The 24,201-nt window shown below is 38.5% G+C and overlaps 1 protein-coding gene across 1 annotated transcript; it reads left to right on the top strand.

The window, feature by feature from the left end:
* Positions 1–8,009: 8,009 nt before the first annotated feature.
* prkacbb (protein kinase, cAMP-dependent, catalytic, beta b) lies at positions 8,010–23,830 on the top strand. The gene is made up of 10 exons (XM_004079381.5): positions 8,010–8,430; positions 12,077–12,138; positions 12,220–12,348; positions 12,464–12,562; positions 12,659–12,741; positions 14,246–14,372; positions 14,464–14,559; positions 15,881–16,003; positions 16,092–16,256; positions 22,435–23,830. The coding sequence occupies exons 1-10, from the start codon at positions 8,385–8,387 to the stop codon at positions 22,558–22,560; spliced, it is 1,056 nt and encodes a 351-aa protein (XP_004079429.1). The 5' UTR covers positions 8,010–8,384; the 3' UTR covers positions 22,561–23,830.
* The last annotated feature ends 371 nt before the right edge of the window (positions 23,831–24,201 follow it).

Raw genomic sequence — 24,201 nt, 5'->3', positions numbered from 1 at the left:
CTTGCTGCAACAGAACGAGGTGTGAGTTACACCCTGGATGGTTCACCACAGAATTATCACATTTAGTAGACCTGGTATTTCTGAAAAATAAAAAAGAACTGTTAATTTGAATCCTCATTTAATTTAATTACTTTATGTATGATATTATTAGTCCTTATTTTATTATGCTTATTAATGATATTATCTGCATATAAATTACATTTATGGTAGCACAGACATCCATGAACAGCTTTTCATAGCATACAAACTCAAGGTCAATGCAACTCTTGATCTTTATCAAATTTATGTCTGAACACTTTGGTTCAGTACAGAAATGTTAGATAATGAATCTAAATGTGCCATCGCATTTTACTATTCTGTTTATGGTACCAAAAACCAAACATGGTGTTAGTCAATGATAATAATGCTTGGAAATGATCAAGTTACCTCTTGGTCAAACACGAAGAATGTCAGCTTTGGCCGCTTCAAACTTTTCGAGCCTTTTCAGTTCATGGAGCTCCACAGGTACAAGCCTTGACACACTGTATCTTTATATTGACCCAGGTAAATTAATCAGATTTGATGAAAATATGGAGAAGTTCTAAACATTGGCTGAATGAAAGAACTAAACTGAGTGAACCCTCCCACCTCATATTCCAAACATCTTTTTGTAACATCTTTTTGAAAAAAAACATGGCGACTTAATTTCATTGGAGCAGGAAGTAAGCAATTTCTATGGGTAGCATCACAGTCCAGTTCTCATGTACAGTCAATGGTCTTTACTATTTGGCAGATAAACAACTTGTTTGTGTGGACTTTTGCCACTGGTTTTTGCAAAATGCTTCAAAATAAATACCAAAATAGAGGAATCTGGATTTCCCATTTACCCTAAAATCCCTCAAGAATTGAAAGGAAGAATTGTCTAATTGTAAAAAGTATTCAAATCAGTTGAAACTATCTGAAGTTTAAATAAAAGCTGAGGGCCTTTTGGATGAACAAATGTCAAAGTTAAGCAGGAGTTATCTTTGTAGGGCCTACAAAACAATTGGAAAAAAATGTTGGTCCTCTGTAAAATGTAATTGACTACAAACATTTGCCAGTTGTGACATGTTTTTTTCCTTTTTTTTATCAGCTTGTTTTGATTCATCATCTGTGTTTTGAACCTTACATGTTTTCCTGTTTTACTGGGCATCTGGGTTTTAAAACAGTTGTATTCACTCACGCTCTCAGTAACTTAATTTAACAAATTAGTTTACCTAAATAAGGGAGAAACTGTGGAGGAATCTCACACAGGCACAGGCATTGAAATTGAAACTGGCAGTCTTATCTCGGGTATATTTCTAAAAACACTCGTCAATTGTAATGTTTAGCATAAGGCTGGGTTAATGAACGTGCAGCGAGCAAACGGTGGAAAGGTATCTTCAAAGAGCAGTCTCTGCAGATGAGAGTTAAAGAGATGTAGTCAGTATGCACTCCAACAGAAAAGCTAATAATGAGGCACCTTATCACAATACGACAGCTGCTTGGGTCTTTCAGGAAAGAGGGAGCCACCCATTGCACTTGTAAGATAATAAGGCCCATGGTGAATATTCTCTGCAGGGTAGTGAGCTCTAACATGGACCCTCAGGTGCACTTTATTTCACTGTGTCCTTGTGCTCAGATGAGCCTTTTTATGCAATTGAGATTTAGCATCTCTGTAACTTAATTATTTTAGAACCCAACACTCTTATTAAAAGTTAGTATTTTATACGAATAATGAAATTTAGAAAAAACATTCAAATGTTGAAAATAAAGCATTTAACTATTTGTATACTATGGTTTGAGTGAAGTATCAATTCTGATTGACTAGAGGGTCTCAATTAGGAAGTGATAATGGTCACTTATAAAAGAAGTTCTGGTCATGTGTATTCAGAATGTTGTTTTTATTGCGCTGGCCTTAATGCCATTTGGTGATTGGAGTAACAGAAACTCAGAATACAAATGGTCATATGCTATTCCATGTTTACATTTAGTCCCTGATTTGCTTACCTTATTGCTTAATGCAAAGTAAATACGTGTTTATAAATAATTTTATTACTAATTAATGAAATAAATTGTTTATAGATGCACATTTAATGTCTACAGTTATCGGAAGATATGTATTGCAATTAAAGTGATTTAGAAAACTACACATTTTGCTTCATCATCTCTGGACAAAAACAAGCAGTAGAAGGTGAATTTTCCCTCTGAAATGGTACCTTTGTCTCACTCAACTTAACGTAGAACTAATACAGTATGCCACTTTCCTCCACTTGTTAGTCCTCACACACCAGCTATATATACTAAGACGTATCAAATAGTCATCTTCTTGTGAAAAAATATTTAAAAATAACAAGATTAGAAAGTACTAATAATTGATTTTTTTTTGTCCCGTAAGTGACTGTATATAGGCGGGATAATGCCCTTCATGGTGTCCATTACAACAGTCCCCCACATCGCGTTTGACTGTTCACGCCTCCTCATCGTTCGTTAATTTATGATGATGGACACCTCAAAGGGTATTATTCCTTTACAAATATGAGAGTTATCATTGATAAAAGGTTATAAATGTCTGTATTGGCACATGCTCATACCTGCTCATACCTGAACCGCAGTAGGAAAAAATTGTTTCAAAGGAAACAAAATCATTTTGCTTATTTTTTCTTTTTGCAGAGGGAAAAGCCATGATGAAAATGAAGCACTCCTTCAATCTGCTTTAATCTTCAGTAAAAACTGTCTAATAGTTTGCCTTACTAATGGCTGAAGACCAGCACTGGCTGACCCCCATCAGGCTTGACTCAGTTATCCGATTCAAAACCGAGGATTTGAGCAGCAGCATCCATGAGATGACCCTACATCTAGATCACAAAGCAAGATATAACCTAAAATGCCTTTTTTAACTGGCATGTTGTTCATACTCCTGTTTTGTTGGCAACGAACGTGAGCTTTCCCCTTATCATTGGCACCTTCACATCAGCTTTAATCATTTGGGTTGCAGCCACTTGTTTCAGACTCGCTGTAACAGAACAGCGAGTCTGCAAGCACCTCTGCTGAAACTAAAGCTAACATGACCTGATGTAACTCTGCTGAATTAAAAGAAAAAACACTTTAATCTCAATTCATCAAAGTGATCAAAGAGTTGCAGTGGGTGTATTGCATGTGTGTGCAATGAGAATGCAATCTGACTAATTTTGACAAAGTGTGAATGAAACAAACCGTCCCCTACCTTCAGCCCTAATTAAAGATCAATCAGATCATCTTTGATTGAAAAGCAGATGATAAATCTTTCCCTTTCCTGGACCCTAGTTTATCTGTATTAGTTGACAATAAACTATTAAAAATTACAATTAAAAAACAACGTAGAAAAATGTTACATTAAACAATACACCACATAAATAATGTGTTCTTTTTTTTAGGGTGGGGGGTTAAACAAAAAACCAGGAACAAGTTTTAGAGTTTTAGGAAATCTCACAACTTTCGAACTTAATTCCAAACTCTTGCAAAAATGCATAATATAAGTTTACCACATCTGGAAGAAGTTTGAAGTTTTGGTTAGTTAAAAAGGGGCCCAAGTCCACAATTTTTCAAAATAGAGGTATTATATGTTCTCTGGTCTTCAAGGGAAAAGCTATTTGATTATGTGCAAAAAAAGTTCCAAGTCGGTTGTAATGTATTGACTATGCTAGACATTTAAACTGCATTAAGTGCAAAATTCCTGGACTTGGGCCTCTCTTGCATGGGTTTAGCTTTATCCCATGGATGGCAGCACTAGTTATTCAATATGGCAGCGCCCCTGTTTAATTCAAGAGGGGCCCAAGTCCAGAGACTTTAGTTTGCTAGTCCTCTGAAATGATACAAGTGAAGTGTTTCCTATTATAACATTTGTAAGCTATGAACTGATGCTAAATCTGGGTAAAGTATTAATTATTTGGCGTAGCCTCCCTTTAAGCTATGCAATTAAAATCATTTCCTGGATAAACAAACCTCTTGGACTTGGGCCCCTTTTGAACTAACCGATTCAAATGGAAAGTGTGTGCAGGCGGTGGAACTGGATTGACTTTTACTAAGCAAGGACACATTATTAAGTGGTTGTTTTGAATTTCGTCATCAGAGGGGTACTCGGCGTGCAGGTAGGTCTCTTTGTGAACTTAAAATGTTTAAATATGTTGAAACTGTGAGCTTCATCTTTAATTTGATTTCAAAAGGAACTACAAAATGCCACTTCCTTAGATGCTGATGGTTGTGGCAACCCTGGTTCAACTGCCACTTTCAAAAACAGACAGTTTCAGAGACTCCCTTAGGAAAGCCAGGGGGTTGAAAAGCTCCTCAGGGAACAGGTACCCCGTGGAGGTTTTTCTGTCTCTATGGATTTGTTTAAGAAGAAGGTTTTTGTGCCTCTAAGGTGACAGCTTGTAAATCATAACTCAGCCCAACCATAATGGATTCCCAGATCCATTGTCAGGGGGCTCATTTGCTAAAGAATTTGTTTAAAAAATATCCAAATGAGTGTTTTTTGGGGGCAAACAAGCTCAGAAAAAGGAACATTTTTTGGTATTTGAAGTCTACCTGTGTGTTAGCATTTCCCAAGGACATTAGAAGTTTGTTAAAACTTCCATAAGTTGTTGTTTCATAATGTTTATTGATTAGAGTTGTTCATGTTACTTTAACTGAAATTGACAGAAAACTGATTGGAGAGCAAATTTGACCCTAAAACAAAGAAGATTAAGTGGAAGTAATGAATAGAAAACCTGGTAAAGGACAGCCTGCAGAACATGATGCAAACATAAAGTTTATTCAATTCTGTGGATGACAACAAAAAAAGAAATTTCATTGAAGTTTAAAAGAGCTGCTCTTCCAACCACATATTTATTTTTTCTTTTCTAAATGATCCACTCCGTAAAAAAGATCCTGTAAAATCCTGGCAACAGTTATTAATTTTTTTATTTAACAACAAGTGTTCAGTGATGGACAGTAAAAACAGAAAAGCGTTAGAATTCCTTAAAAACACCAGTAAAGTAAAATATTATATAGAATGCATGAATATATATTACATTCAGTGGGCTGAAAAACAAAAGTGTGTTGGTCCATGGTAATTTCTTCATTCATCTTTTTTTCTTTTATCCATTTGTCTTTTTTTCAATTTGACTTGAACATATTTATTGCCTTTTGTAATTTTTTGTTGTCATTTTTAATTTTTGATTTTATAGTTCTTAAAGTCCCACTCCAGTCATCTTTTAATCTATCGGTATTCTAAAAGCATTGCCAGGGGTCTTTTTTATTATGATTATGCCATTTTTAGCCAAAATCAAAACACCTGTGTTGTTTTGTAGGTCACAGTTTTAGCCGAGCGGCAGAAGTTCATTAGAATTTAGCCTCTATATTGTGGGCGGGGTTGCTGGTGTGGAGTAAGCCTGCCCCCATTTACTATCATCTGTCTGTTTTTACGCGTTCTTCCGCTAGCTTACAGCCCCGCATAACCCCAAACTGACATTGGGGTCATGCAACAAAAATGGCGAGCAAATGGACCTATCCAGCTGTACAGTCCTGAGCCAGATGGCAGCTCGGACGAGGTAAATGAGGACGCATGTGGATCTATTTGTCTGAGAGTAGATGCATCAGAATGCAGCGGAGCAGGGAGCTTGTGGCCCACCAATTGTAGCACTCACATCACTGCTACAAGCTTTTTAAAGGCATTTTTTTGTCTGCTCCTGATTCACAACAATTTGGAGAAAGAAATACTCTGAACTGCAATTTTAAGTCTTTGAATGCCAGAAGAACATGTTAAAAACACAGAAAACACAATTTTCATTGGAGTGGATCTTCTAATTGAAAACACTTCTGAGCGGGTTTCAAAGGACCTTTACCATGCAAAATCAATTTTTTGAGCTTTTATGTGTATTATAATGCTCATTTCTAATAATATGATATTTGGTGGTAAAAAAAAAAGGTCAGGAAAATCACTGGATCATCTTTGTGAGTTTTATACAAATATCCCAAAGTGGTATTTTGATCCATTCACGCATCTCTGAGCATCCCTCTAAAAACCTGCGTCCCCTTTCAATCCATGAAAACGAGTGGGTTCTCACAAACTGAAATAGACCAGTGAGAACAGCCCCTTCCAATTTAAAAAAATGATTCATTTGTGCGCTAAAGGTAATATATCCGGCTGGGTCGTTACAATATTATCATATCCGTGGATATTAACTATAAAAGACTTCAGAATAGCATGGTATAACACCTTAAAGAGAATTCATTCATAACAAATAATATATGGAAAAAAAAAATAAAAAAATGAACCAAGAAGCAAGGTATAGCGTTTCAGAAAAACAAGTAGAAACAACATAGCTTTTTTTTTAAGGGAAAAAGATAAAAAAGTATTCAAACTGGGGAGTCAGAGGGGATATTTATATAAAGATAAGTTTAAGGTTAACTGTGTTAAAAGCAGCAGTGTAAAAACAATAAACAGAATAGATTGTTGACATGTCCCTGAAGTAGGTTTCTTTATTTATTTGGGACCCTAGAATAGACGGAAGTTATACATTTTAAAAAACAACTTCCTTTAGATTTCTTGTCAGAATAATACTTTTTTTTTTTACTTAAATGGGCCTTTACGAATTAATTTGAATAAAATAAAGTTGGAAATACGTTAAGGTTGTCATTTGCTTTGATAAATGCTTTTATTTTCTCCTTCTAAACATGCATTTTGCGATGATTTAAAGACCTTTTACCAAATAAAAGGGGTTTTTTTTGTTTGTTTTTTTTCGAACTTTATTGAATGTAACAATTCAATACAAAACAATGTTAAACAGCAACAACGAAAGAACAAGCCAGGGGGTTATTGTTTCATTTTACGCAGATATATTGGAACTGACACACAGACCAAATGTTTTGATGGCTTTCTAATTGTCAGAGTTTCTTATTGTGTTAATGTATTGTTTGAACTCATTGATAAAGTTTGAGAAATGAGGGGTATGATTCGTAACTTTTGATTTATGAATGTGCCATTTGCATAAAAACAACAAAAGGTTAATGATGTACAATTGTTCTTTTTTATGAGATGGACAGTGGGTGAGGCCAAACATAACATTTTCTAAGTACAGGCGAAAGTCACGGTCAATGTGGGCGGAAATGAAATGACAAACTTTAGACCAGAGAGTGGTGGAAAAGAGACATGACCAAAATAAATGTACAACATCTTCAGGGTGTTCTTGACAGAAAGAGCAGGCAACATCAATATTTTCTTTGAACCTTTGCAGATATAGTTTGGATGGATAGAATTTTTGGATCAGTTTGAATGAGATTTCTTTCACTTTATTGGTTAAAAAGTATTTCGCTTTCCAGATCTTTTTCCATTCTAAATGACAAACTAAATTATTCCAAAAAGAAACTACGTAGGGAATGGAAACAACATCCTTCTGGAAGAGTGAGCGTATACGGTGATTTGTGTTACGTGAAGAAGAAAAACAAATTTGGCCTATTTCTATTTTAGTTGAATCAATTGGTAATAAAGTTGGACTCTGCAATGATGAGCTTTTGAATAACATAGTAATAGATTTAAGAATTGCTGTCAAAACAATGTTAAACTCAGTTTTTGGTATTTTGATGGAATAATTGAAGCAGAATTCTTCATGTGACATCAAAGATCCGTTTGAATTAAACAGCTGATGGACCAAAAGGATGTTTTGATTAAACCATGATGGATAAAATAAAGATTTAGGTCTATATGTAATGTCTTTATTGTTCCATATGTCGTATCTATGTGGAAAACAATGGTGTTTGTAAATAAGTGACAAGGAAAGTAACATTTGTTTATGGAAGCAAGAAAGCTTAATTGGGATCTTTTGTACATTATAGTTACAGAATAAAAGAAAGTTTATGCCACCTAATTTGGAGAAAATGTAATTTGGTATGAAATTCCAGATTGAAGTTGGATTCTTAATAAAATGTCTCAAATAAAAGTAAAGCAACTGCAAAGTACGAGTCTAAAAATGCGGAAGCAAGCCCGGATTAGCATCTTGTCACCGACTCGTGGAGCCAATCCGAGCCCACCGTGAAGGCAGCTGAGGGCCGGGGAGCAGCTTAGTCACACAAACACCAGTGACCGCTAGCTCCATGCCAGCCGAGCAGGCAGCAGCCGAGTAGCAGCAGCGGAAACCGTTCACGGGGAAGGAGGAGCGGGAGAGGGCGCGCGCGGGGACCGCCGGAAGGGACTCCAGACATCACCTCCCCTCATTTCCAGTAGAAAGCGAGAGTGGTTTGTCCGTTTCACCGGAGGAAACGCCAAGACCTCCGAATCATCAAGTGGAAGGGAGGTTAGCTAGCCTGCACCGCCGTCGCCGCCGCCATCTCCTCCTCTAAGTCGGAGCGGCCGCCGTGTCTTCCACACCATGGGGAACGCCGCCACAGCCAAGAAGGGCAACGAGCTGGAGAGCGGTGAGTGTGCGCCGGGAGCGGGCCGCCGTGTTCCGCTAGCATCCACCATCAGAGACGCCGGTGACACTTTTTTTACAGCGGCGACGCGCTCGTTTGCTGGAAACCGCTGTAGAGGCGGTGAGGGCCGGCCGCTAACCCGACTTCATTCCTCCGTTATCTGCCATCTCTGCGCGAACCCGTCCCTTCTCATGGCGTGAAAAAAAATGTTGTTGTTTTTTTGCACATTATTGAAATCACAGTATTTAAAGAATTAGTAAGTTGTTGGAAACCCCGAGACTGTGTTGCTGTCTTGCATCCCGGGAGTGGGGAAGAGAGAAGCAGAGAGACGAAGTAAAAAACACGCTGCTAAAAAAAGACGCTCCCGAAAGATATGAATCTTAATGAATACCCAAAATGTTATAATTGAAAGTTTGTGTTGGCTGCTAGTCGGTAACGAAATCTGGAGAGGAGCTAGCTTGCTAACTTTAGCTTTGAAGGGGGGGGATTAGCCCTCATAAGGCCCCTCGTTCCCCCTTGGAAGCTATTTAGGGCCGAGACCGTTAGCCCCGGCGTGCGGTCATTTCCTGTGTCCGGCCTGAGGCCGTTTGGTTGGCCGTGTTTACATTGAAGGCATCATCACCTTCGCGTTGTGTCATCCCGGGCTTCTGTCTCTGCCTGACAGCAGGGGGATGTGGCTTTCGCTGTGCCTTTTGGCTGCGGGCTCACCGCCACCATCATCATCATCATCATCAGCACAGAGCCAGCTGTTGAACAGAAATTTGGATCTCGAATCTCCAGTAAAACTTAACTTTAAATGAAGCCCAAGAGCCGTGACTAATTGGAGTAAACGGGCGTTGCGGTTCACTTTGAAGTCGGTGAGCAACTGCCCCCCCCCCCCCCCCCCCCTCTGGCTTCAGTGCCACGTTTTATTCTTAGGCGCATAAACAAAACATTCCCTCTGTACAGCGCCATGACCAAATATGGTGAAGAAATGACAAATCCCTTCTTTCCATTCATAAAACGGGGGCTTACTACTGCCTTTGTGGCAGATGTGTGCACACGCTTAAGAAGAAGAAAAACAAAAACCCAACACCATCGAACCCCCCCCCCACTTGTGTTTGTGTTGAAGCTCTTCTCTAATCTTGCCGTGGTGAAGGTCCATCAGGGCTCACTTCTCACACTCGGCTTGTCATTGACTGGAGCAGCTTGTCATCGGACCTTCGTCAGAGGATAAGGGGGTATTACAAGCTTTGAAAGGTTTGACGTAACTGGACCTGGGCCAGTGTTACTTTACGCTCATATAGTCTGATGTGTGCAGCTGATCATCATTGAACACCACAGTAGTAAATCAGAACTGTTTCCTCATACCTGGTCGTAAACCGTGAAAGTTGTTGAGATTTATTGTGTTTTCTGATGACCACAAACGTACGAATACGATGGAAAGCACCTCTTCTTTTTCACAGATTTTTTTCTTCTTCTTCATATTTTTGATAAAAGATCAAGGTTTTGCTGTGACTCTGCTTAAAATGCTTGAACCAAGAATCCAACCAGCAGCCTCTCCGGAGACAGAGATGATCAGATTAGTGATGGAATCGGGACTCTTTTTCTTTTAAACGCACCTGTGATCCCCGTATCTTGTGCGGCGGCTAACTGTTAAACCTGTTTTAAGATGACACGGTGCCCTGACTGGCAGATTTGTTTCTAGCGTAGCTGCTCCCGACAAACAACCAGGTAACCTACAGCGCCTGGTGTTTACTGTACACTAAGGTCAGTGGCTGCAACAGTTAGATCATCAGCGCAGTCACGGATGGACAGCAAGGTTTAACTTGTGCCGCCATGACACCGATGGCCTTTCACAGTACCCGTGTTTCTGTGTTTTTCTGGTTTGACAGGAAAAGTAAACAAAACTCATTAAACAATTTACTTTTTCTTTTAACCCAGAAGAACCCAGACCCACTTTTCCTTAAAAATAAAAGACCAAGCGGACCACTGAACATATTTTTTGGTGTGTTTTTCTGTTACACTGATGTCACCCCCCGGTTCCTATAGATGAAATATGTTTATTTGCTTTTAAAAAATGTCAGCAATATTTTAAACTACCTATGGATTTTAAATTGTGACGTGAGAATCACGTTCCCTCATTCCTGTCACTTGAATTGGTCAAAAGCTTGACACATATTAAGAAGTGCTGTTTCCTGTCAGAGAGTAGATAATCGTCTACGTTCATGTTTATCGTTTTTAAAATCTGCACAGTGGTCCCTCGCTATATATCGCGGTTCATTTTTCGTGGTCTCGCTGTTTTTTTTCCAGCTTTTTAGTGCAATTTTGCATTCTTTTTCTTTTTACAGCACATTGTATCCTGATTGGCTGTAGACGATTATCAATCAATCTCTGTGATGTTTCTTCTATACAGAATGCGTTCAGCTTGCAAGATTTGCAAAAATCTCCAATCTCTAGCAGATCTTTAGTTTCTTTCTTTAATACTGGATTCATTTTTCTACAATGGGGGTTTATAGCCTTAAAACATCTAGAATTATAGCTAAAAAATAAAGTTGACTACTTTGTGGATTTGACCTCTCGTGGGTGTTTTTAGAGCATAACTCCTGCGATAAACGAGGGATGACTGTTTTCAATGTTTTACATATTTTATTTATCCTCATTTCATTTTTTTCATTGCAACATTGCATGTGTTGTTGGTAAAAGAGTGGACGAAAACGTTTTACAGGTCTGACAGGATGTGTGGTTTTACATATGTGTTTTGCAGAATTTATCTCTTCAATCTGATCTGATATGCATGTCTTAGGTTTCTGTAACAAGACACGCCAGTTTTTCAACTTCCACACTTTATCTTTTTAAATTCCTGCTAGAAACCTTCTGCTGGTTCTCGCCCGTGTTGTCAGATGCTTCATGCTTGTTGTGGTGATGTATTTCCTGCACATGAACTCTTGTCTTTCTCTCTGTGCTCTCTTCTATCATCCCATCCACGTGGGTGATTGTTCCTGCGTAACCTTGGTGATCAATAGACACCTTTGGTATGCCGGCCCCTCAGACGGATGAGAAAAAAAAAAAACGCAGAACAAAAGTGGCTCAATGGCATTAGTGAAATCTGCTCGGCGTGCTTTGATAATAAGTGGTGTTTTTGTTTTTTTTGTTGTTTGCACTCTCTCGATCTGGATATCTGCGGTTTGCCGTGTTTCCCATTCATATTGGTTTGTCTTTGCCCACCATTTTAATCTGTGTTTAATAGCCTTCCCACAAACTGTGTTGGTGATGCACAAGATGCTCAGAGAGAGGATTTTTTTCACGGTGTGTTTCTTTTCACCCTTTTTGAATAAGGCTACTAAATAACAGAACCCGTGCTGAGTTTCTTGGCATGCATCACTAATTTGCCTGTATGTTGTCTGTGTTTTGCCCTCTCTTTAGACAAACCTAAAACAAAGACTTTTTCTTTTTTTGCATAAAAATATCCAGATGAGAGTTGACTCCCATTCACACCGTTGGTTTTTGTTCCCAACTGTTCTTCCCGACTGTCCCTTCTCCTCTGATAGTGTTTGGTCTTTTTGCCTGTTTAACCAAAACCCCCCAAATCTTATTTATTTGTAGCCAACAGTGTGTGTATACTCACTGTGTCTGTCTTTTTTTTTTTTTTTTTTTTCCCCATTTTCAGTCAAAGAGTTTCTTGCCAAAGCCAAAGAAGATTTCTTACGTAAATGGGAATGCCCACCACAGGTCAGTCTGGTGAGAGGTTGATCGCTGCTTCTCATTGGTCGTTTCTGTGTGTTCTCATGTTCTGTGGTGTGTTCTTCACAGAGCACAACGTGTCTAGAAGACTTTGACAGAATAAAGACTCTGGGCACAGGCTCCTTCGGGAGAGTTATGCTGGTCAAACACAAAAGCTCAGAGCAATACTTTGCCATGAAAATACTGGACAAGCAGAAGGTCGGTGGCTGTTTTTGATCGATGATTATTTCATTCACATTTTTATGAATGCGTTGGTGTTAAAGCAGTACAACAATTTAAGTAAATACTTCTATTCAATCTATTTTTCTTTCAGGTGGTGAAACTCAAGCAAATAGAACACACATTAAATGAAAAAAGGATATTACAAGCTGTGAGCTTTCCGTTCCTCGTCAGACTTGAGTACGCGTTTAAGGTACGGTGTGGTTAACCTTTAAAAATAAAACCCAGATATACAGATAAAATCATTTTTACATTAATAAAATGTTTCTAATTTTAATCTTCTTTTTAGGACAACTCCAATTTGTACATGGTAATGGAATACGTTCCAGGAGGGGAGATGTTCTCACACCTAAGACGAATTGGGAGGTTCAGGTGAGGGTCCTCTTTTTGTTTTTACCACTCCCGGATAGAGATCCACCGATGTGCATTTTTATTTATTTGTTCCAGGACCCATACAGATTATTAGTTGTTATTAAGGCCGATAATCGATATTTGGAGCCAATATTCATGTTTGCATCATAATTTGGAATAAAACAAATGCCAACAGTAAACTTTGATTATTTAAAAAACAAGTAAATATCAGTGCAGCGAGCAACAGGCTCAGCAGCATCTTTTTAAAGTTTAATAGACAGTTACTTTTAATTTTTTATAGTTTGAAAAAAGTGAAAAAGCACAAATGAAATGACTTATCTTTGGAATAAGTTGAAACAAAATCTAAAAATGCAGAGAGTTCCTTGGCGCTGTAGCGTATCTTTTAAGGTCAAATGAAAATGAATAAATATTTCCCTGAAGTTTTATCAAGCAAATACAATAAAGGTAAGTACAGTCAGAGACAAAATATGACTTAAGCCGTCACCAGTAAAGCAGCACGGGATTGTGATTCAAAAAGCAACCTGTTGTCCAACCAAATTGATCTCTCGGGCTCGTAAGTTGCTGAAACCTCGCTAAAGACGCACTTGTCGCTACCCACCTGTAACAGTTACCCGAACCGTCCACGCACAATTTACGTCACTTCCTCCTCATGACAAACAGTTAATCAGTTTAATTTAGATTTACTCCCATGATTTTCGTACATTTCACGACAGCTCTGCTTCCTTGACGACAGTCAGAGCTGTTTAAACAGCAGATAACTCTGTGATCACAAGAATTTATGTTTTTCCCTAACAACGGACAGTTTCCCCCGACTGGATTGCAGCTCCGAAAAATAAAAGAATGTCGCCTAAATGCAACACTGTAGAACCATATCGTGTTGTCATCACAGACGATTAAAATCTCAAAGATGCGTGATAGAAAGACCGCCTTGGAGTCATTCTCTCTGTTTGATCCTTTTTACTTTTTGTAACGTGTCCACATTACCAGCATCAATAAAGTGTCAGTAGGTGGTGCTGGTTCCCCTTTACTTGGGGCGTACGCTGCTGTCAAACAAAAAACAGAAGAAGAAGAAAACATTCGTAGTCTACCTGAAGTCCTTTGTGGGATTGTGCAGCCCTGATGTCTAACACTTTTTTTTTTCTTCTTTCGAATTTTGGCAACATTAAAAATAAACATGAATACAGAATAAACGTTTTAAATAAACATTTTAAGAGGTTATTATTGTTAAACTCTGACCATAAAACGCTTTAGCAAAAGTGATGTAATTTTTGCGCATGCATGGACGGATCGGGTAGCGACAGTGCTCATGATGATGGCGGTCGTACACAAAGAAACTTTCTTGCATATTATAAAAGCGCTTGAAGTGCCCTTCATGTTGGTGGTGAGCAGAGGAGGGAGGGGCCGTAGTAATACCCGAGCATCTTAGTTTTCTTCTAATTATTTCCTTTGATTTTTAATCTGTTTGGCCTGAAGTGTCTGTAACGTTTCTTCTTTTCCTTTACAGTGAACCACATGCAAGATTCTACGCTGCTCAGATAGTGCTGACATTTGAATACCTACACTCGCTAGATCTCATTTACAGAGACCTAAAACCTGAGAATCTTCTCATCGACCATCACGGCTACATCCAGGTGAACCTCAACGCTCGGATTTCTTTTTATTTGTCACCTGGCTCCTCTTTTCCCGCCACACAGACGACAGTTTGCCCCTCCTTTTTTCCAGGTGACAGACTTTGGATTTGCCAAGCGAGTAAAAGGGAGAACCTGGACGTTGTGCGGAACACCGGAGTACCTGGCCCCTGAAATCATTCTCAGCAAAGCAAGTACTGCTTTTATTGCTCTGGTGCTCAAATGCCTTTTTGCTTTAATGTGAAACCAAACGGCAACGTTGTCTTATTGTTGAGTGAGTACGACTTTCTTCTCCTGTCTTGTGTTACGTTTGTGAATATTCACCAAAATACAGAAGTCGCTGAATTTCTGATTTAACAAGATTTCACACAATTTTAACTCATAATTCAAATTTGTAGTAAAAAAACAACTTTTTTGTTATGAAAAGCTGCCCAATGAATTAACTTGGACACATTTAGGATTTTTCTTTGAATAAAAAAAATCTGGATTTGCAGCAAAACTATTAAAAGAAACTTTAAATAAAGAAAAACTCTAACAGATTTTTTTTAAAACATTTTTTTAAGTGAGGTTTGACCGAGTTATTTTCTTTTAAAACCAAGTCCTTCTCAAAAACCCAGCTTTTCAGTTAAAAACCAAAAACTAAGTATGTTGTATTTCTATAAATCTGACCTGCAGTTAAATGTTCAGAACTTTTTATCTGCTGTAGTTTTATGGGAGAAAACAATCAGAATCTCCTAGGAATCAGGAGGTTGGAATCTGAGGTTTGACAAATGTTTTCCCAGTAAATGATGTGATGGTTTTAATAAAGATGAACTTCTCATTCCAGAAGCCTATAAATGTGTCTTTACAATAGAAATGCCACCCTAGAAAATTCATTTTTTAAATCAAAATGAATTTCAATAGTTTAGTTCTGTCACATGTGGAAATATTGTGATCTGAAAGTTGTTTGTTTTTGTTTTATGTCTTGTTTTAAAGTTTTTTTCAAAATCAAAGCCAAGTGTTCGCATTAAATTCCAAGTCTTAAAGCATATAGTTAAATGAAACATTCATTGTCATTAAATTTTAAACGGCTTGTGTGAACACGATAACAGGCGGTTGGTGTTTCTACATCCTCACAGCAAAGGGTTTTGTTTTTACACCTGGAGAGAAAATATACAAAAGAAACATTGTTTACAAGTCCCAGACCTCAATACTCTGCATTATTGGGACTCAAGTCCAAGTGTCCATCTGTCAGATTTTTGTTGGGTCATAGTTTTGTTCAAAAATGTCTATAAACCATTTTTAATACCTGTTGATTTTTTTTAATGATAGAAAATGCACCAATCAAAAGGACTCATTTATCAAATGAGGTTTAATTGCTATACTTTGTGATCAATCTTTAAATATTGTATGGAATGCATGATTATGTGCTCTGTTTTGCTGCGTTAGTGTGCAACACTCACAGAGAGGAAATGCTTTTGCTGATCAGGGGGGATAAAACAGCGCAGTGACTTTTGGCGTCCGCGTTTCAGGGCTATAACAAAGCGGTGGACTGGTGGGCTCTGGGCGTCCTCATCTATGAAATGGCAGCTGGTTATCCTCCTTTCTTCGCAGATCAGCCTATTCAGATTTATGAAAAGATTGTGTCTGGGAAGGTAAGAAAGCCTTTAGATGAGGAGACGTTTTACTGATGCAGAAGAGAAACCTCAATGCAGCTTTTCCTTTCTGTTCTTCCGTCTTCAGGTGCGATTTCCCTCCCACTTCAGCTCGGATTTGAAAGACCTGTTGAGAAACTTGCTGCAGGTGGACCTGACCAAACGTTACGGCAACCTGAAGAACGGAGTCAATGACATCAAAGGCCACAAATGGTTCGCCACGACGGACTGGATCGCAATCTACGAGCGAAAGGTGAAACAACCCAAAACAACACTGCTGTCGTATTTATCTTCCTAAAAGCGGATTTGCTTTTTGGAGGATTGATTGGAGGGAAATGTACATTTTTACAGTCTTACATTTTGTTTTGAAATCCTGCACAGATAAAAAGGAAAATGTGGTTGTTTGTCTTAATGAAACTGCAGGTTCAGCTCAGATTGAGTTGACTCTCATCCATCGGGTGATTTCTTTAATGTCCAAATGATATTCCTCTACTTTTATTTCTTAGTGTTTTTAAAACTGGGATTTGTTTACTGGATAAAATATGGATTTCTTATCGCAAGTTCTGCTTAAAACTGGTTCCATAATGTCTCCTCCTATAAGCATTTACTGTAAGGACGTCATACATGATAGAAAAGATCTTTTTTTTTTTTTTTTTAACTGAAGTAATTGATTTGATTTTATGGAGATGAAAGTTGGTCTTTAATGATATTTTAAGCTTTTATTTTTATTATTTTTTTGGTGTTGCATTTATTTATTTCTCAGTTAGATTAAAAATAATATAAATTGAGATAAATGTGTGGATTAATTGGTTGGTGTCTGTTAGGGCTGCACGATATGAGGAAAACCCACGATATGCGATATTGGTGATTAATATTGCGATAACGATATAATATGCGGTATGAAAACAAAGAGCAAAACAACCAAAAACATCACTCCCATTTCATTTCAACAGTTTAAAAATTATACTCCAAATGACCCTGGTCGACATAGGAGACGAACATCTAACATAAAAGGGCTCCATCCGATTGGTCAAATACATAAAGGGATTTGTTAAATACTGCTATAAGATTGTTTTAAGATTGTTTTAGGACCTTTAAGGTAACCATTTATGGCAATTTTCGCTGTCTTTTGCGATATCGCACAGCTTGATGTCGCGATAACGATAAATTTGCGGTATATTGTGCAGGCCTAGTGTCTGTTTACCAAAGAAAAAGTCACAGAAAGCGGCATAAAATAAAATAAGAAGACTCTATTGAAAAGCTGTTGGACAGAATCCTTAATAAACGCTTCGTTGGTCATCAGAGTGTGTTGAATCTTCAGGGTTCTGTGAAACCGTAAATCCATCGGCACTGAAATGCTCTACCTGGTGTGGGTCACAGGTGATGAGGGGTCCTTCAGGATGTTGACCCCAACGGCTAAAGAAAAACACCGTACTTCTGTCAAGAGCCTTTTTATGAGCTCCGATCTAAATCCTGTCGACATCTTTGAAAGGAGCTGCAAGATGTGATCTGGAGAAATCCTCCTCCAAACTTCAGACGAGCAGAACAAAGTACCTGCTGCAGGTGTGGAGGTCCCACTGACAGTTCTGTTACTGTCTGACTCTAAAGGTTGAGCTGCTTGATGTGAACTTCACTTGATTTAGTTTGTATTACCAGATGTTTCTGTTGAACAGCAGTTCAACGTCCATGTAGGAAAATATTTCAGTGACTTTTGTGGATTTTTCTGCTGTCAGTAGAGGAGCATGAAGTGATTTAAAGGATTGTAATACGTGTGATAACGTTTTTAAAGCAGAACTCCCAGCCAGTCTTTTGCTACTCACCAGTCAAGCGTGTTGTTTTGTACACAAATATACCTTATTTTCTCTTTTTCTCTTTTCTAATGAAAGCTAAACAAACTCTATGTTTAGGAAATGCAACCCTCATGGAGGTAGATGGATGAGTTAGAAGGAAAGAAACCCACAAGCTTTACATTTAGGGAGATTTCTGCAAGAGAAATCTGGACTTTAGCATCCTGTATAGACATGTAATTAATATATTTTTTAAATAACAATCTGCTTTAGTTACAAAGATAAAACCAAAATTTTAGCAAAATAATGTGTATTTTATTCTGGTAGGAAGAAAATATTGACACTTTGTGCTTTGCGATTTTTTTCAAAAGGTAAAGCACATTTCTTTCTAAAAAACAAACAAAAAGGAAAATTCTTATTATTATTACTTTTGATTGACACTTGTGTCTAATGTGATATTGTTTGTTTGTTTTTTCTTTTTTTTCCAGCAAACAATACAAACAGTACAATATAAAAAAAACAACAACAGAAAAACAAAGAGCAACAGAAAAGAAAACCCGCCTCCTCGCTGGAAATGCTTTTTCTAAATGAATATTGAGACCCAGGTTCCCAGGGTGGATGTGAAAATGAAAATGCAAATATCTTTGCATTTTCGTTTTAATTATGACACAGAATAAGCGGTTTTTAAGTATAAAATGAAAAAGCATTTTGAAATATTGCTTTTTTATTTGAATTTTGAGTCATTTCAAAAGCATTTCTGTTAATCCATTTTAATTGTCAAATTAGACATTTCTAAATGAATTTTGCTACACATTTACCAGGGACCTTTTTGAAAATGAAATGTCAAATACCATTTTCATTAGCATTTTAATTAAGTGACAGAAAAAGCTGGGTTGAAGTATAAAATGATAAAGCATTTTGAAGTATTGCTTTTTCATTTTAATTTTGAGTCAAAAAAAGCAGCTTCATTTTGAAAATTTAAAAGCATTTCTATTAATCCATTTTGAATGTCAAATTAGACATTTCTAAATGAATTATGCTACACATTTACCAGAGAACGTCTTGGAAATGAAATGTCAAATACCATTTTCATTTTAATTTTAATTAAGTGACAGAATAAGCTGTGTTGAGGAAGGAAATGAAAAAGCATTTTGGTGGATTGCTTTTTCCTTTTATTTTTGAGTCAAAAAATGCAGCTTCATTTTGAAAACGAAAAAGCATTTCTGGTTTTGACTTTGCTTTTTATTTATGCTACAGAATCGCTTCCATAGTTTTCAGGAAAGTCCCGCCCCTTTAACAGTCTCCACCAATCGTTCTTGGAGGCTTAATACCACGTTATCAGTCTGACCAATCAGAAGTGGTTAAAGTCTTCACTTCCTTGTTTCGATTCTGCTCATAAAATTGCTTAGTTCCAACAAAAAAGCCAGCTAAAGCTCGTCTTTAGCGGTGTAGCTTTCCGCGGGATCCGGTATCAGACCGTGGAAAAAGTGAACAAAACAAGAATCTCAGAGATGCGAGTCTGTCTGCCGTTCGGCGGCTGTTTGCACTATGAGGCATTGGGTTAAGTGACAGCATCTCGGCGCACAATGAGTCTTCCTTTGACGTCTTGAAACCGCAACGAAGACACATCAGACAGTTTTTAAATCTTCTAACTTAACTTTTATTACATATTTTAGAAAAAACAACTGCAACTTCCAGCTTTTTCTGCCACAATTATCACAAAAATCCATGTGAGATTGCGGAGGGGCTGTAGATCAATACAGACTTTGAGTTTCTCCTTTTTTTTAAAGTTTTTGGATGCTGGTGTGCCACTGGATTTTTATCAAGGTTAAAGTGTGCCGTGGCTCAAAAAAGGTTGAAAAAACACTGCAATAATAATTTTGTTGCAATCCCAAAATGTGTGGGACAGTGAGGCAGGAACATGTCCACAACGTTGACATGAAGGGTCCACTCCTGAGAACATTCTTGATAGTTTTTCCTGGACAAGTGCAGTCTGTGAAGGATTTTGAACTGGATTAAACCATGTCTGCTGCACACTGATGAGGAGTGAACTTGTTGCTGAGCCCTTATCCACTGTTCTTCCACTAGTGTTATTGTCAAACTCCAGGCTTCTTTCAGATGATCCAATGTACTGGTACATTCAATATTTAAAAGATTATGGAGCCCTTTTTCAATGGATCTTAGAGTAAAATCTTCCTCTGGTTGACTGGGAAAGGAGGGAAAAATTGCCCTAGTAAGGTCACGCATCTGCAAATATTTGAAAAAAATCTTTGTTATCAAGGTTATATTTTTGTTTTAATTGGTCAAATGTAGAGAAGGTCCTATTTATGAACAAATCTGCAACTAAGTGGATCCCCTTAGAACCCCATTGTTTAAATGTATCATGTGACTTACTCCTGTATGACCGCAGTAAGAGTTTGGTTCGCATAGCCGGCAGTAAGTCAGACCTGTTCCCGGTGCATGTTGGACTCCGGCAGGCCTGCCCTTTATCACTGGTTCTGCTCATAGTTTTTATGGACAGAATTTCTAGGTGCAGCCAGGGTCCGGAGGGGGGTCTGGTTTGGGGGCCACAGGAATTCCTCTCTGCTCTTTGCAGATGATATTGTCCTGTTGGCTTGATCAGTCCGGGACCTCCGCTGGGGCGGTTTGCGGCCGAGTGTGAAGCGGCTGGGATGGGGGTCAGCACCGCTAAATTTGAGGCCATGGTTCTCAACCGGAGAAAGGTAGTTTGCCATCTCTCGGTGGGTGGAGTGTCCCTGCCCCAGGTGGAGGAGCTTAAATACCTTGGGGTCTTGTTCACGAGTGAGGGAAGACCGGAGCCTGAGATTGACAGGCGGATTGGAGCAGCATCAATAGTTATGCGGTCGCTGTATTGGTCCGTTGTGGTGAAGAGAGAGCTGAGCCAAAAAGCAAAGCTCTCAATTTACCAGTCGATCTTGTCGAGCTATGGGTCATGGGTCATGACCGAAAGAACGAGGTCCTGAATACAAGCGGCTGAAATGAGCTTCCTCCGTAGGAAGGCTGGGCGCTCCCTTAGAGATAGGGTGAGAAGCTCGGTCACCCGCGGAGAGATCGGAGTAGAACCGCTTCTCCTCCACATCGAAAGGAGCCAGTTGAGTTGGTTCGGGCATCTAGTCCGGATGCCCCCTGGAGGCGTCCAGGAGAGGGCATGTCCCACCGGGGAAGACCCAGGACACGTTGGAGAGACTATATCTGTCGGCTGGCCTGGGAACGCCTCAGGTCCCCCCAGAGGAGCTGGAGGAAGTAGCTGGGGCGGGGGAAGTCTGGGCATCTCCTCTTAGACTGCTGCCCCCGCGACCCGGTCCCGGATAAGCGGAGGAAGATGGATGGATAGATGGATGAGTAGATGTGACAGTAATTTGTAAGCTTGATTGTTGGTCAATGGCATTTGTACTGAACAAAAATTCCATTTAAAATATTTTCTTATCTGGGACCAAATTTTAAGGGACTGAGATACTATTGGGTTCTGGCATTTAAATTTAAAAAGATCTGATGTACAAAATAGCAGTGACTTGAATGTATTTGGGAAGAAAGCTTGATTTTCCAACCGTTCCCAATCAGGTCTGGTTTTTCCATCCTAGAAGGACATACATTGAATATTACAGGACCAATAATAGAGTCTAAAGCTGGGTAGTCCTAATCCTCCCAAAAATATGTTTTTTTTAAAGGTTTAATTCCCTTATTAACATTTACCATTGACTTTGCTGAAAGAAGTAGCCTAAAAATAGAAAAATAATCTTAAAGAGAAAATCACTTAAAATAGTCAAATTTTCTGTCTATACAGCAAGTCATTTTTACTCAACAAGAAATCTTAAACAAAAAAAAAAAGCTAGAAACAAGCATTCATTCAGGGAAAAATATGCTTAAAAAGCTGACTGTTGAAGAGAATTACTTCAAATCAATGTTATGGAGCCCAATAAGAAGGTGTTTTGTTTGATTTAATTAAAGGGTCAAAAACATCACTGACAGTCTCAGAAACAGGGATAATTGTTGAATTCATTTACACAGCGAATACAATTAAATGCCAGAAAGAAAATGACCATTCGCACGTAATTTCCCAAGTTCGTGAGGCCAGTGCTGAACTTTCTTCTTGACCGCACAGACCCAGAGGAAGGGTTAAGGTTAGAATTACGCTGCGCGGCAGAGGTGCGTCCGTTAAAGTGGACGGTACAGACACAAATCTGAGCTCCTGCAGCATCAGTTGTGCGGCGGGCGCAGCGCAAAGGCAGCAGTCCAAAACCTGTGTTGTTTTCTAGGACATAGTTTCTAAAGAGCGACAGTAGTTTATTAAATATATGCCTCTGAGTTGTGGGCAGGACAGTTGAGAGAGCTTTCAGCGTTAAGCTTAGCTTCTCTCACAAATAAGATCTTTTTCAAACCGTATTCTTTTCATCTGCTCCTGATTCACGACAATTTGAATAAAGAAATACTCAGAAATAGAATTTTAACCCGAATTTTCTTTATATATATGTCCTCCATGTTCAGAAAAATACCACAAGAACATGCTTAAAAACACAATTTTTATTAGAGTGGGCCGTTAGCGAAAGCATTAAAAGTCCTGTTGTGCTGCAGGTTCTTTGAGGTTTTGTGTAGAAGTAAGTCTAAATCTGCCTCCTCCTGCAGGTGGAAGCCCCTTTCATACCAAAGTGCAGAGGTCCCGGAGACACCAGCAACTTTGACGACTACGAAGAGGAGGAGATCCGCGTTTCTCTAACAGAAAAGTGCGCCAAGGAGTTTGCGGAGTTTTAGAAGGCGAGAAAGTGGATATATCAGGGAAATGAAGTGGGATCTTTGCACTCTTCAAAAAGACTTGGGATGGAGCAAAGACGGTGTTTTTTTCAAATCTACGTAGTCCCTTCATTCCACGAAGGCCACATATGGCTGAATGAGGTCAACACAATCCTCAGGTGCCCATAACCTCTCACTGTCTCATACACCTGGGTATTAAAGCAGACACATCACTCTTTTCTTTTTGAATGCATACTTTTTTCTTTTTTTTTTTTTTTACTTTGGTCTCTTTTTAACCCCAGTTTGACATACGTTGACTTTCAGGAAAAGCGGCGGCCAATTACGCTCGCCACTGACCTTCCTGTGGCTGTTTGTGTCTTCCCTCCCACCATCAGCAGTGTGTAACTAAAAGTCCACATCAGAGGTACTTCTGTGGTTTGTACGTCAGTTGAAAGACGTCCGAACACGTGCGGCGTTTAAAGCATGACCAAATAGGAAACAAAATCGGAGTCACACAAGAAAGAGAGGCCATTTCCTTTCTTTGCTTTGCCTTAGAGAGTCACGTCCTCAGACTCCTCCCCCCTCCATTCGCTCTCCGCTCCACCATCCCACCCCGGCACAGCACGCTACTGCAGAAAATGACAAACCTTGCATTTGTAGAGCAAAGGTTCACTTGTTTGTGTGATCCCTTTGGGTCTTAGTTCCACGTAAACGTCATCATTTGCTATATTGTTTTTTTGTTTTTTCTTCTTTGTCACTGTTTTTAATATGTAATCCCTAGGTTTCAGGTCTGCTTTAGACCCTTTGTTACGAGTCTGTGTGGAACAGTGAGACTTCTGTAAATGGAAAAGAATGAAAGGCGATTTTTATTGAGTGTTTTTGTAAAGTTGCAACAACCCGTGTGAACAGTGTTTGGGTTTTGTACCTCAACACTATTAGCTCTAACGAGAAAACGTAATCCACAATGAGAAATGTTTCAAAAAAAAAAAAACCCAAGAAGCAGGATGGCAAAAATAATAAATATACCATCTCCTGTCTTTTACCGCCCCTGAAGTTTTTCATTCTTATCAAAGAATGTAGATTTGCAACTTCTAGTTATGTGTTTGAAAGCTTGAATTCAAGGTAAAAACTTTTCCTCACGATGCACTGGCTAAACGAAAGACCGCTCCGTCATATCACATATAATCTTGTTATTGTTGAGCTCATTGCATTATACGTATATGCATTGTTTCATATATGTTTTTATTTATACACATTAGAGATGCTAATAAATTTTATTTTTAAAACTCTTGAGGTTTGAGTTGTACTCCTTTTCTTAGGCTTCATCTTTTCATCTTCATCTTCATACCTTTATCGATGGAAAGGATTTTGATGTTAAATGCGATATTAAAGCAAATCTAAAGGTAAAAAGACAACAAATGAAGCAACAAACAGAATGAAGAGATGGAAGATGAGGCTGGAATGTCGTCTGAGATCTGATAAAAGCTTTAAAGTGAAATGCTGGCAGGCAGTTTGTGTGACTGAAATATTAACAAAGCAGGCCAAAATGTAGTCAATTTAAACACGTTTTAAAAGGTGAAAAGCTTTACTCTGTAATCAATTTAAAAACACACAAAAAACTTATTTTAAATATGGCATTACAAGGTAAGTCTACTTCATATT

Source organism: Oryzias latipes, chromosome 17 (genome assembly GCF_053564925.1).
Source record: "Oryzias latipes strain Hd-rR chromosome 17, Olatipes_Hd-rR_3.1".
Lineage (NCBI taxonomy): Eukaryota > Metazoa > Chordata > Actinopteri > Beloniformes > Adrianichthyidae > Oryzias > Oryzias latipes.
Note: the sequence above shows the minus strand (reverse complement) of the source record. Positions and strands in the feature narration are given on the sequence as shown.

Excerpts from the sequence above, each read along its gene's own strand:
- prkacbb (XM_004079381.5), top strand. The coding sequence starts at position 8,385 with ATGGGGAACGCCGCCACAGCCAAGAAGGGCAACGAGCTGGAGAGCG. Across the intron at positions 12,349-12,463 it reads AAATACTGGACAAGCAGAAG|GTGGTGAAACTCAAGCAAAT; the intron begins GTCGGTGGCTGT and ends TTTTTCTTTCAG. Across the intron at positions 12,563-12,658 it reads GACTTGAGTACGCGTTTAAG|GACAACTCCAATTTGTACAT; the intron begins GTACGGTGTGGT and ends TCTTCTTTTTAG.